We start from the raw sequence: 14,256 nt of genomic DNA, 5'->3' as shown, positions 1-14,256 counted from the left end.
TGCCAAAGACTGGCACAGTAACCATTGTCAGTTTTGAGGATATGTCTCACATAAAGGCCACCTCCAGAATTATTTTTTTCCTTAACACATCCTAGTGTCAAATTAATGTTCATCTATTACCATCGCTTATTCTATGTGGCATTGTCCCAGCACTTAAAATGTAATGCGTGCAAACAGAAACTCCTTAGAATTGTACATTTTGATAAAATTATATATATATATATATATATATATATGCTTAGCAAAGTGCATTGCAGATGCTTGTGATAACTGGAGTTCATTCATAGCTGCTAAGAGTAATGAGATAGGAATTAATTAGGAATAATATTTTAGTTCATCTTTCTTTCTTGATGATACTATTTAGACAAGGTGAACACTCTCCACAGTTCCCATATTGCTACTATTTCCTTGATGTCAGTTCAAAATAAAGCTCAGAAAAATATGATTTTCAAAGTGGTGGACTTGCAGTTTTTCAGTCTCCTTTTGGAACAATAAACTTTTTTTTTTTTTTTTTTTTGCTGATCTGCAGGTAAGTCTAAATCTCAAAATGTATATGTCGTTGATTAAGGTTTTACTTGCCTTTTGAACTTGTAGAGGATGAAAGCCCCAACTGCAACTAGACAGATAACAAAGAGAACCACAATAGCCCAGTAGCCACTTCCTCCTCCAATCCTCTGAGAGTCTGAAATAAAAAACAGCACAACAGCTTAGCATGACCTCTTTTAGATCAGTCATAGTCTTGGGGTTTCTCTTCTATTTAATTGGTAGGTCAAAAGATTTGTTCCTACTTGTGTAACCTCTCCACTCTATCTGTAGCCTCTTCAAAAAGGCAACAACACAAAATTAATTGGTGACTTTCCACTGAAGGATAAAGAACCAATTTGAAAAAAATATATATATATATATACCCTGAAGATTTAATTATTTGCACACTGAGTGGGTTTTATTTTTGTTTGTTTGTTTGCTTGTTTTGTTTTCTGTGAATCTAAAGTTATCATAGGAAATATCACATACCCTAAGTAAATATCATGCAAAAGCAGGGCTGTATTAATTTCACAAATGGAGAAACTAAGGCTCTGAACAAAGAAGCTCATCAAGATCATATAGTGGTAAACACTGGAATGTATGTGGGAGTCTTTAAACTCTAGCCTTTTAAGCTGGTAAATGGATGTTATTCCTTTAAGTGAATGTTTTCTAATATGATCAGACTGGTACCACAGTGAAATTGTAGCATGATTCTACCTTAAAGAGACTAGATAACAAAAAACTTTACCTTCTACAGAGAGCTGACAAATAAAGTATCATTTACATCAGTATTAGCATAAATTGATTGTGATCAGCTAAGCTTTTGTTCCACAGCACATTCAAGTAAGAGACAAGAATATGTTACTGGAGATGATACACCAAATCTATGAGACATTCTAATATGAGGTTTAAGTCAAATTTGAACTTTCTGGTTAAAATATTATTTTAACACATCTCTGTTCAAAATATACACACACATACACACACTCTCTTCACAAGATCCTATCTACAAAGGTAATCTACAGATGGAGGAAATGCACTCCAAAAAAAATGTTTCAATTTGTTTTAAACACAGAAAACATTGAACATTTGTTTCAGTATAGGATTAGCAGTGCAACACTCTGTGGAGACCCTACAGCAAGCTTCAGATCTGTGGATCCATCTGTGTGACACCAAGCAGAGATACAAAGCCATGTCACAGATGCACGGAGTTATACTAGGAGAGTTAATGGCTTCAGAAGATCTGCTTTCGCAGTAGCTAGTGCAGTCAAAGTTTCTCTAGTTCAACAAGTGTGGTTTTTTTTGAAGCCTTCCTTCATGTCACTGTTTCATACAGTATAGGTATTAATGTCATGGCTACACAGAAAAGAGCAAAAAAGGAAATTTTGTGATACAAATCAGGATATGCGACAAAACAGAATTGTGTAAAAAACATGTATTTGGTGGTGATGGTTATTCACAAGTATGAAGTAAAAATATATATATATACATATACATGTGTATGTATATATATAAATATATATTTATATACGTACATATATAAACGTGTGTGTGTAGCTATACGTCCCAAGTAAGTATATGTACTTGTGTATGTATGTATACACGTACACATATATACACTGTTACGGAAACTTTCTCCTTCACCTATCAGAGCTCTAATAGGCATCCAGAGGCTGGTCTGTCAGGAGCTTTGTTGATATATATTTACCTGAATCGGAGTCCGCTAAGGTCACCAAGACCCAATATCCTCCCCTCAGAAAGAAACTGATGTTGTGTGCATTCAAGGCCTGCTTTATAGTTGCTACTCTCTGAAAACACAATAGAGAGAACGTCTCAGACATCTTTTACTCAGTTCTACTTTGAGAGACAATACTCTGAATAGGACAACCCCTGGTTCATTGTAGTGAGAAACTCAGAAAGCACTTGTCATTGATGAGCTGAAATCTTAAATAAATTCCATAGTTAAAAATCATGTAAAACTCCACAAGCTGTAAATGCTGAAAATGTCAAATTCTTATAGCCAAATCTTTCTGCTTACCAAACCCTTTAGGTTTACCGAGTATGTGACAGACATGTTATATTCGCACGCACTGTTGGGTTTATCTCAGTCATAACTCAAACTATGCATAAGCCATATTAAAAACTCTATCCATTTTCCTAACCCTATCTGCAATGTCACTTTAGATTTTTTTACTATGAAAAATAACTGTTATTTGATAATGAACTGCATGTTGTAATTTAACTCATCTCTTTTGCTACAATTGGATGGATTCCATTTGTATCTAATTTTTAACAATACTCTATAGAAATATATACATCCATCCATGTGGAAAAAATAAGGATTCCTTCTATTTTTCTCCAGTGGACAGAGCATACATCACTTACATTTTTATGGCACAGAACCATTAAATATACCATCATATCCTAACTCCAGATAAAAAACTGGCTGAATTTTCCCTTCTACTTCCTTCTGTCTTCAACACAGGCAATTTTCTAAAAGATCAAAGCTAGTTTTATACTCTATGCCTTATAACTTAAGATACGATTTCCCACAGTATGCCAAATTAGAAATATGCTTTATATAAACAAAACCTTCACAAGAAGCTGCTTTTATAATATTATCAATTATGGTGCTCATCTTTGACAAGCCTTTGCAGCATAACACACAGAAATCCCTGCAGTCTTTCTCGTATTATGGAGAGACTTCACAAAAGTTCAGATTCAAATATTCTTGCTCTTATTGAAGAATACCTAACTTCCGAAGTCATTCCATTGACTTTATTAGATTTTTTATTTTTATTTATTTTTATTTTTATTTTTTTGTGTGTGTGAAGGAATGACTCAACCTAAGGATGATGTGAGCATGGTCTCAGTTATTTTACAGGAAAATTACTCCAGATAGCTCTTAAGTATTTATCTTTTTACCCAGTGTCTGAAAAGAGAACGAATATGAAAACTATATTGATTAGCAGCCTTTAAAGTGATGCTGACACCACTGAAACAGTTTCTTAGTCAGTTCAGGCTCAATCAGTCATTCATGGAATACAAGGTGAGAGGGAGCACTGCTTTAGGCCAATCTAACTTTCATCCAGTACATGCAGTTACTGAGCCCTGTAATTTACCTTTGGAAACATCATATTTTCCTGGCAGGTATTTGAGGAATCCAACATTTGCTCTTTTTTTTGTTTGTTTGTTTGCTTGCTTTGTTTTTGTTTTGTTTTTCTCAAGCAACTAAAACTTTTTCATTATTTCTCACCCCACTCCTACATTTCCACCTAGGTCTATGCAAACTACACTTCCACAGGTCAAAGATCTGAACTCCATGTGAATCCAACCAAAGATTCTGGCATATATTTCACTGTTAGATTTATGTTTGTTTCAGCCCTGATGGTTTTTGTTTATTTGATTGATTCCCTGTGGTATGTTTTGAGCACAATGATGCTACTTCAACTTTTTAAAAAAAACTAACACAGTGTTTAGAGCTCTTAAGGTTCTTATAATGGCATTTGAATTTTTTATCATCTTTTCCTACATGCTTTCCAATCATAAAATTTGAAAACAATAGATCCTATATAAGAATGCAGAAATAACTTTACTATTCAAACTCACTCATTTGGTTACACACCTGGGGATCTGAGTCACCCGTTTTGTCAAAACAACTCAGTGGGAATTTTCATACAGTAATTTGTCCAGATACAATCCTAAATTTTCCTCAGAGCCACTGCTCCCCAGGCTTTAGTTTAAATGCACTTTAATTGACTCAACTGGATTTATACCACCATTAGACATGTAATAGATGTGCACAAATTAAATGACCAAATCTTTCTCTAAAGTCAATGATACAAATGAAGCACTTCTGAAATTGCCGTGTTCTTAAAATCAGGCAAAATCACCCTCATACCCTCAGCTGTTATTTCTACATGCATAAATTTGAAAGAGGGCTTTTGCCTAAATGGAACCTAACAACAGAATTATCCAAGGGGCTCCTACTACTGCCCTGCCAACTTATTTACAATCTTTATATCACCAGCTACTTTTATCAGTACTGACATCCAATCTAGATTGCTAATAAACTTAATAAATAACATCACATCACAACATGCCTTGTAAAATGCCACCACAAGCTCCACCAAATACTTGCTCTCTGCCTGATCTAGAAGTTATTGCCTTTAACAATCCTTCTGAAATCACATAATATCCCAACTCTAAAAGGTTGTCTACCAAGAACAAATAGTTTCTCTTTAAGGGAAGAAACTTCATAACTATGTCTAAAATAAGGATTTCAGGGGCGCTCCCATCAAGCATGCAGGAAACATTCTGAGTTGATGAATTCTGACAGGAATGCCACAGTACTGAGTTTGAAAACTGTCAGTAGCAGCATGACAGAGCACATCCTTTCAGTAAAACATGAGAAAAGGAATATGATGAAGATCCTAAAATTCTCTTATTCCATATTTTAGCATGTAACACTATGAGTCTTTAACTGTTGATTTAAATAGTTAAGGCTTCTAAGTTTACATAGGGTATATATTTTCAGAATTTTTCATGATTCACCACAGATATAATACATATTCCCCAAAAATGATGACATTCAATTCTAAACCAACAAATTTATATACACATATCCACAGCTAAAGTGGGGAGATTGACTCTGAAGCTTTGTACTCTATAAAACAATCAAAGAGTTGAGATGCAATACTAATGTAGCTGATTTTTTTTATCACTGGATAGTATAGGCCACTGTAATTGCTCCTGTCTTTCTTTGTTCCCACTCCAATCAAATGCAGGTTGAACCATATTTGGTATTCCCATACAGGTAATTCCCAGGCACCATTTGCATAACCCGGTCCAACCTGAGTGTCAGAAATGTACCATTCTTCGCCAGGTTTTACAATTTCTTTCACCTTTCAGTGTTCCTCTGGTTTCAGAAAAACTTTGCGAGGTCTTTCTGGGAGAATACTTATTACAGAAAGTGTGCCCTCCTAAACTAGTGTAATTTCTCCATAGCCCACCTAAACAGAAGTTTTCACAAGTAATTTGCAATGTATTATTGTTCTTCTTTATGCTATAGAGTAACTCACAGGGTATTTCACATAGAACACAAAAAAAGCAGAGAAAGCATTGATTATAATAGATAATATTCTTCAAGGTGCCTTGAAGAACAGTGCTAATATAACAGTAGAGATTTAAAGGGAACTAATACATAACATTTTGCACTGATGTAAAATGTTTGCAGAACCCAAGAATCAATCACCATAGCTCATTTAAATTATTAAAGATTTTAGACTCCCAGGAATTCCCACTACGATTACAGAGTGAGAACAGTAAGAATTTGGGGTTACTACAGGGGGAATATTCTGTTTATTCACACCACTGTATGCATATTTCACACCATTCTCTGTGCAAAACATCTGTTCAAGTACTTGGACAACATCAGCTTACCCTTTGGATCTTCCAAAGTGTACCCCATCAGTACCATAAACACTCCACTGGTATTGTGTTAATATGATGAGCTTTGTCTTACCTACTTCTCCAGCTCTTTGAATACTGTGACCTTGCCTCAAAGAGTAGTAAAATGCCCTTCACAACTTACAATACTTTACACTGTGTTTCTTCACAGCTGCCAGGACTTGAACTGCAAGATACTGGCACAGAGTTAGGATCTGTTCCTTTTCTATCACAGCAAAAGGACAAGTATCATAAATAGTAATTTAGAAAAAAAGACCAAATAGTATTCTGATTTTCTACTGGCATATAGTTTTTATTATGGAAGAGATACGGTTTAGAAAGAGGGAGAGTGGAACTAATTTCTGATTTTCATTTGTTTCTTGGCAATTGAAAAGGATATTTGCTCATAAAGACAGAAAATGCCTGCTTGATGCTCTTTAGGTCAACTATTACAGGTCTATTGTTAAGGTTCTGTTTCTATTGGGCTTGAAATCTAATTTGCTTTTGAAGAAGTGAAAAAAACACTTTGTCCCTCTTTAGAAACATCAGTGTTCTGAACACGCTCTTTGCTCTATCTGATCTTCACAGACTGACATGCTATCGCTGTTGTTTCTGTTTAAAAAACAGATCAATATTATTTATTCTAGAGAAATACAGAAATATCACTAGATTATGCTGTGGAGAAGAACATGGGCTACTGTGAAAATGCTGTATGTCTGAAAAAGCATTAAGAGGGAAGAAAGGTTATTGTGGGTTGTCATTTAGTTGAATAATAATAATTTATTCTCCTCCCTCTTATCATGTGGTAGAATTTATTCTTTAATATAGGAAGGTGGTCTAAACACTGCCGTACACAACAGTCATACTCGTTGCCAGCTTTTACACGTCTCTTGTCAGGTGGGAGTGAGAGATCTTCACATAGGGAGGGAGGGAGATCTTTACATAGTCTGGGAGAAACTTTTAATTCCACATAAAGACAATGAATGTACAAGCCAGTGATTTAAAAACAAGATGAAAATTAGCTTAACCAGACATACATTGCTCTGGTTACCTTATCACTAGTTACACTTCTCTTCCTTTTAGGCTGGTTTGCTGGTAGCAGCACATGCAAGTCAGCAGTTGTGGGCAGACCAGGTTTCACAACTGTCATAAGTGTTTCTTCGGGTATATTGGTTTCCTGTGAAGACAAAGGTATATGGCAAATTATAGAACAGGTTGCTTTGAATTTTATATAAAATACACAAGCAATTCCTCATGGGTCTTTCATTCTTTAGTCTTCAGCTCCCTAGCATTTAGAGTGGATTCCACTAGAAGCTAAAACATGAACAAAGCCAAGCATTAATTAACTGAAATGCGAGCTGCGCTTTGAAGATTAGAAGAACTAAGCATTGTTATCATATTGAAAAAGATTTAGTGGCATCATGGAAAGACGCAAAATGAAATGGTATGCAGTTTTAGCAAAACTCTGCAATGGCTTTAAATTTTTCGGTTAACTTTAAAAATAATTCTTAAGCAATTTAGGATTTTTTGTCAGTTGTTCAGACACCTAGTAGACTTAGAATAGACATTATAGCCAACGTCAGCTTAGGGAGGCTACTTTTCCTTCTGTGTTTAAGGGACAGAGAAAGATCTCTCAGGGTGAGATTAAAAGCACTTAGGCTCAGTTCCTGAGATTTGTATGAATACGTGCACCCCACACTGAAAGTCATATCCATCCCTTATTAGTTTGTGCAAATTTTATTTTCTGACCCAAATTCCTCATGAGTTATGTAACACGTTCACAAAACTCTAAATAACTTTTTTGCAAATACAATCTAAAAAAAAAAAACAACCCACAGCTGTAACAACTGTTTGCCTGTTTATTCCATCTATTTTTTGACTACACAACTGACACTGTGAAGTCTCTCTGTTTTTCTTTTTCTACACAAAGACTATGTCTTTATATTACACAGTATCCTTTGCTTTATGCTACATACATCACATTTAAACTACTCTTGCTGTTTTGGAGTCAGCAGTATTTGCCATGATGTCTATTCCTAATCCCAGAGAGCAATATTTAGCATTAATTGCCAATTAGGCTGTGTTAGAACTCAACTTTTGTATGTTATGATATCATCATCTACAGCTTGCCCATAGAAGTGACATTAAGCTCAAACTTGTTTGAAATGTGGCTCATGAGGTACATTTTATTATTTTGCTCCGCACCCTTTTTTTTCTGAATGAGAAGGCATTAACTTCACCTTCAAGGTTTACGACTGGAGGGAACATTTTACGAGCAATCTGAAAGAGCACCTTTGCAAGAAGTCGTGTTACTACCCGCCCTATGTCTTCCCTCCACTCTGGTATGTCAGGGTTGTACATGTCCAGGTGCTTAGTAAACTTCAGAGGAAGAACATGAAAATGATCTAGAAAGACAAAAATAAATGTTTTTGAACCATTAAAAAAAAAGAAAAAGATTTCAAAAACAGTTTCGTATATATTTCATATTTATTTTTTCATATATATATACATATTTATACATCTATATGTATATGTGTATATATATGAAAAAGAATGTCTATTTTCTGTGCAGTGCTGCAGTATGTAGGAACCCCATTGTTATCTGTTGTTCAAAGAAGAAAAGAAAAAAAGTGACAAACCCTTCCCCAAGGAGCCTACAGTCTACAGCAGCATGGAGCAAAAGTACACTCCTGTCAGGCACTCAATTTCTTTCTGTATTTTCGTCAACATCATCAAATTTGTGCCTAAAGATAAAAAAAAGCAGTAAGAAAAAAATAAACCAAGCAGATTTACATTCATTTTCTGGGGTCATAACATTCCCATTTTTTTTTTTTTTTTTAAAGACAATACACCACACAAACATGGTTGGTTTCTTTTATTTTTAATGGGAATGTGCCAATGGATTCTATTGTCACTGAATCATAAACATATGTTTTATGCCTATTACATGTTCCTGTTTGTCATGCAAAATGGATACCTTGTGTATTCCATAAACTAGCTACAAAAATAAGAACAGAAATGATATGCCAAAGGCTAACTACTGCCCTCTCTGTAAAAATAAAAATAAAATACTCCCACAACATTTATCTGGATATTGTCCAAAATATCTGAAATACTAGAAATGGAGAAATGGGCTATTTCTCAGTGAAGAGTCTCTAAAATTTACTCTTTCTCTGTACAGGCTCCTTGGAAGAACACCTGGGGAAGTTAATGCAAAGCAGAGAAAGAGATCCTTTGGAATGCAGGCATGACTCAAACGTACCCTCTCAAACAGTTTGGACAGAATTTTATTGTGTTTTGTTATAATTGTTTTTTTTGTTGTTGTTGTTGTTGTTGTTGTTGTTGTTTGTTTGTTTGTTTTTTTCCAAGGCTTTCTTTATTTCCATCATGACCAGTGCTTTCTTGCTCTTTGGATCAGGATTTGCCAACATGAACAGCAGAAGCAATGTTAGAAAGCCAAAGGCATCAATTTCATCTCACTAAGAGGGCATATACTTTCCAAAAAAGTGGATGCACTTTTAATTGGTAGCATAAATATTAAATCCATTTATCTTAGGAAAGGAGAGGGTTTATAAAAGCTCTATTTAGCATGAGTGTGGTTTTCATCATTATTTTAAAAAGTATACTAAAAGCAAAACAATCTTCTTTCACTGTTCAGACAAGAGATGTATCTCGTGATAACTGAAAGCTTTTAGTTCTGTATTAAAGAGATTTTTTTTTTTGCATATCACAATTCTCACATGTGACAGCACAAATTCAAATGTAAATAATTTGTCAGCACTACATTTTTCACAGTATTTTATGTCTTGTCACCATATTGTAAGACACAAAAAACACACCAGGCCACAATGTGAAACATGACTTGAAGTTCAGCTTCTTCTGTCGAAGAATTCAATATTTACAACAAAGAAACACTTGATTAAATATTTCAGATAAACATCAAAGGAATGGTGGTATATTGTCATAGAAAGCAAATATTTCATATTGTTATTAATACTGAGAGCATATACATAACTATTGTTTTTTTCCAGACCTATTTAAATTGTTGTATTTAGAAATTCTAACAAACTCTTTAGTCATAGGCCAAAATACTATTTAAATGTTATTGCCACATATAGCATTTGGGAACCACAGCAACTTTTACAATAAGCAAAGGAAAGAAAAGGTTTCAAATGAAACCCTTATAAACAATTACACTGTTCAACTCCATGAAGTTACCAAGTGACACTTGGTAACCTCTAACTTTAGGAATTAAATGTGCCATTACATATAATTGTACAACAGGTTCGGTTCTGCCAGAACTGGTTTAAAAGTTATATAAAAACATGTACATGTGAAAATATAACAAGAGTAAAGTCTTACCAAAAACATGGACAACTTTTGAATCCTGAAGCATGGAGTTCCCACAGGAAGCTTGCACTGTCACTCTGACGTCACCCGTCACAGCAAACTTCGTTACCAGAAAATTGTCCAATGTAAGAAGTGGCTTTAAAAACAAAGACAAGTTGAAAATAGAATTTCAGCAACAACCATAATAATAGCGCCTGAATAGAGAGTCAGTAAAAATACCAGCAGAGAAGGTTTCACACCAATTACTTTTTAGAATGGTGATCAACATTTTATCAAATTACTTGATTATAATTTTGAAAGACTGTTTCTTTCCCCAGATGGATCTTTTATAATCAGAATAACTGCTAGATTGGGCAAATATTTCTGTTAGAATAATTGGTTGAGTATTGAGTTTTCATACAGGTCCCCCATTTATTTCAAAATAGATTTTGAGTCAGGCTCACGGATCTTTACAAGATCATATTCAGCAAGTCATTTGCCTCAAAAAATGTGGGGTATAGACAAGGTCAAATGGATTACTTCAGTCAACTGAGATCATGACCCATGGAAGTGCACCAGTCTATTGTAACTTCCAAGGTGGAGCTGAGTTAATCTGCTCCCTGACCACATCTGTATGAATTACAAAACCCACAAGACTATATCAATCTGCCTGTTCTGGCAATGGTAAACCCAGTAACAATGAACAGATACAGGCAAGGATTATGTTAGACCACACATTTGCAAGACAAAAGTTCACTGCACTTATCTGAAATCATTCCTGTGTCATACTTTGTCTCCTTCGTAAAGAAAATATTTTATGTATCTGTTATTGAAAGAATTGCCTTAAAAAATTAACCCAGCTAGACAAGTATTCCCAATGGCAATACTTGGTTATTTATTGCTCTAGGCTATGTGTATCTAGACTTTGTACTCCCAAATAAATACCACTATATTGTTTAAGTGCTCTGACTGTTATAATACCCTTTTTTTGATATCCTCACTAGTTTTGATATCACCGTTTAGTTTAGACTCCGTGTTTTAGGCTCCCAGAAAGTACTTAGGTATAAAATGAATATATGTATATATATATTTCTGTGCAGTATTTAGATTTTCAGAACTTCACACAATAAACATGGAAGTGCATAAATCCAAGTTTTATCATTCACCAGTGCTGTGATCCCAAATGCACCCTTCCACAAGTTGTTGTCGTTTTCCCCTTCCCGCCATCACATAATTAAACACAAATGTTTTTCCTGCAAAATGAATATGGTTTGGAAATTTAAGCCACTTTTAGAAGAGAAATTTCCATTTCCACATAAGTAGGAATAAAGGGAAATGAACACCTTAAAAGTGTGATAAAGCAAGGGATGTTAGATACTCCTTGCATAGGATACAGCTGGCTATTTGGAATGAAAGATGGTCAAAAAGAAGTCATGTAAATTGGTAGTATTTCCATTAAAATAATGTGTCACTCACTCTTTACTGGAAAGAGATTAAAAATAATCTCAGCCAAAACAATTCATGTACCTGAAGATTGTTTCCTATCCACCAGTAGAAGACTGTCAAATTAGGATTCTTGGGCAATACGATGGCTGTCAGATTCACCTCCTGGTTTCTGCCAATGACTGGAACCACTTCTAAATTTAAAGCCTGCAGTGGAGCTGAACAAAGTTACCAAAACATCATTGAATCATCATTGAAATACAATGGAATCCATCAATTTATTAATGTCTTTTTTTTTTTTTTTTTTTTTTTTTTTTTTCCACAGGCTTATTACATGCACAATATAAGGTCCTGAAATTATTTTTTTCTCTCTCTCCTGCCTTTACCTCTGTGTTGAAAGCTATGGACATAATTGGATGGACTTAATTTAAACCAAAAATAAAATAATTTAAAAAAAAATAAAGAGAAAAATATACAAACAAAATTGTTGAGCAATGTGATGGATCATTAAGATGCACCTCTATGTTGTACTTTTTTTGGTGCTTGTTCAATTTTAGAGACCATATGCATACATTCCAGATAAAAAATAAAAAAGGCAATCTCAGCTTTATTTTAAGTAATAAAGGATCAAATGAATAGAAATCTAACAAATCTTTCAAACTGCAAAGTGAAAAGCAGAAAACTGCTAAAAATGTTGCTGAGTATTCATTTCCATTATAAAATATCAGCTGTTAGGCTCACCACACATAAGCTCTCATTAATGCCTGCTTTAAAATAAATGGGTACACGAGGGGAGCATTTATTTGCAAATCAAGACAGATAACCTCTGTGCTCTAAGTGTGCATTTTGAGTAAGTTTGTCCCTTTCAGATTTTTTTTTTTTCTACAAATGCTGTAAGCATTATTATTTATATAAAAGGTATATGAAGAGGGCTGGAGCACCTCTCCTATGAAGAAAGGTTGAGAGAGCTGGGGATGTTCAGCCTGAAGGAGAGAATGTTCCAGGGAGACCTCACTGAAGGTTTTCAATATTTAAAGGGGGCTTATAAAAAAGATGGAGAACAACTTTTTGCTTGGGCAGATAATTACAGGACAAGGGGAACCATTTCAAACTAAAAGAGGGGAGATTTGGTTTAGATGTTAGGAGGAAATTCTTCACTCAGAGGGTGGTGAGGCACTGGAACAGGTTGCCCAGAGAAGCTGTGGATGCCCCATCCCTGGAAGTGCTCAAGGCCAGGCTGGATGGAGTTTGGGGAAGTCTGGTCTGGTGGAAGGTGTCCCTGCCTACGTCAGGGGGGCTGGAAATCGTTAAGGTCCTTTCCAACCCAAACCATTATATGATTCTATCTAAGAAACACATCATTAAGATGAATTTATCTGATTTTATCTTAATGGCATATTTTCCTTTGAAGTACAATAGCATTATTTGAAACTATATGTTTGTCTCTGAGTGTATATTTTTCAGAATATCTGATGATTTTTTTTAATATACTATAATGTTACAACTGAAATTTCAAAACTTCAGCTGCACAATCTGTTCAGTATACAAAAATGTTTTGTGTTCAAAAATGCATTCATTACCCAGACTGAATACTAACACATCCATTTCTATTCTACTTTAAGTATCCCTTCATTCACACAAGGTCTTTCATCTCATCATTTCAAACTTAAAGGTAATTAGCATTGGTTTAAGGCCTTTCTCTCACTGTCTTTCATTAACTGAAGTCACTTCCCATTCACTTCCAATGCACTGACTAAATTGATTGAATTTCTCTGAGAGAGCAAGTGGTTTAGACTGTGCACATCCTCCTTTTCCACCTCACTTCAACCTGAGTTTGTGCTGCTTCATCCAAACATAAGGCTCTACTTTCATTCTGCATTTTTACTGAGGGCTCTTTAACCATCAACATAAATTCAAGTTCAATTCATTCTGGATGTTTAAACAAAAGGTTTCTTCAATAGTTTCTTTACCAAAGCTGAATTAAGATGCTCATTCTGTTGCTGGTGTCTCAAGTAAAATTCAGAAACTGTAGGAATTCCATTAAATCTTCTCTTCCTAGAAAACAAGTTTTCTTTCTGATGATGCAAAATACATTCTGGAGAGAATCTGCATCACTGTTTGGTTTTGCCGTATATTTCCATTCTCACAGAGGAAACAGATCATTTTGAGATATGACTTTGGTCCTGAAGGAGGTTAATGTCTTTTTCAAAATTTTATTTATAGGGGAAGTTGTTTGGCACTTGAATCATGAGTTTGCCATTTCTATACAGGAAAGAACTAATAATAATTACTCCAAGTCCTTCTGTTCTTCTCAGTCATATCATTCCATATGGCATTTGAACAAGCTTCATAGCACTTTCTAATGTTCATAATTAGGTAAGAAGTTGACTTATATTATTTCTGTTTAACCATTTAAACAAACTATAAATTCAGTGCACTTTTCCAAGCTTCCTGTCATATCATTTCCATATAATTTTCTACCACTACCACTCCCCCCCAGAATATATATAT

At 34.7% G+C, this 14,256-nt stretch overlaps 1 protein-coding gene across 17 annotated transcripts in view; it reads right to left on the bottom strand.

Annotated features, from left to right (window-relative positions):
- Positions 1–14,256, bottom strand: part of SORCS2 (sortilin related VPS10 domain containing receptor 2) — a 572,554-nt gene that overhangs the window by 12,873 nt on the left and 545,425 nt on the right. For all 17 annotated transcript variants that reach the window (XM_035325108.1, XM_035325094.1, XM_035325097.1 and 14 more), the window contains 6 exons: positions 11,830–11,963; positions 10,336–10,459; positions 8,266–8,378; positions 7,025–7,150; positions 2,234–2,333; positions 580–682 (listed from right to left, as the gene is read on the bottom strand). In XM_035325108.1, the coding sequence (XP_035180999.1) occupies positions 580–682; positions 2,234–2,333; positions 7,025–7,150; positions 8,266–8,378; positions 10,336–10,459; positions 11,830–11,963 (700 nt within the window). The remainder of the gene's footprint in view (positions 1–579; positions 683–2,233; positions 2,334–7,024; positions 7,151–8,265; positions 8,379–10,335; positions 10,460–11,829; positions 11,964–14,256) is intronic.

Source organism: Oxyura jamaicensis, chromosome 4 (assembly GCF_011077185.1).
Source record: "Oxyura jamaicensis isolate SHBP4307 breed ruddy duck chromosome 4, BPBGC_Ojam_1.0, whole genome shotgun sequence".
In the NCBI taxonomy this organism is placed as follows: Eukaryota; Metazoa; Chordata; class Aves; order Anseriformes; family Anatidae; genus Oxyura; species Oxyura jamaicensis.
This window is presented reverse-complemented; position numbering and strand designations above follow the sequence as displayed.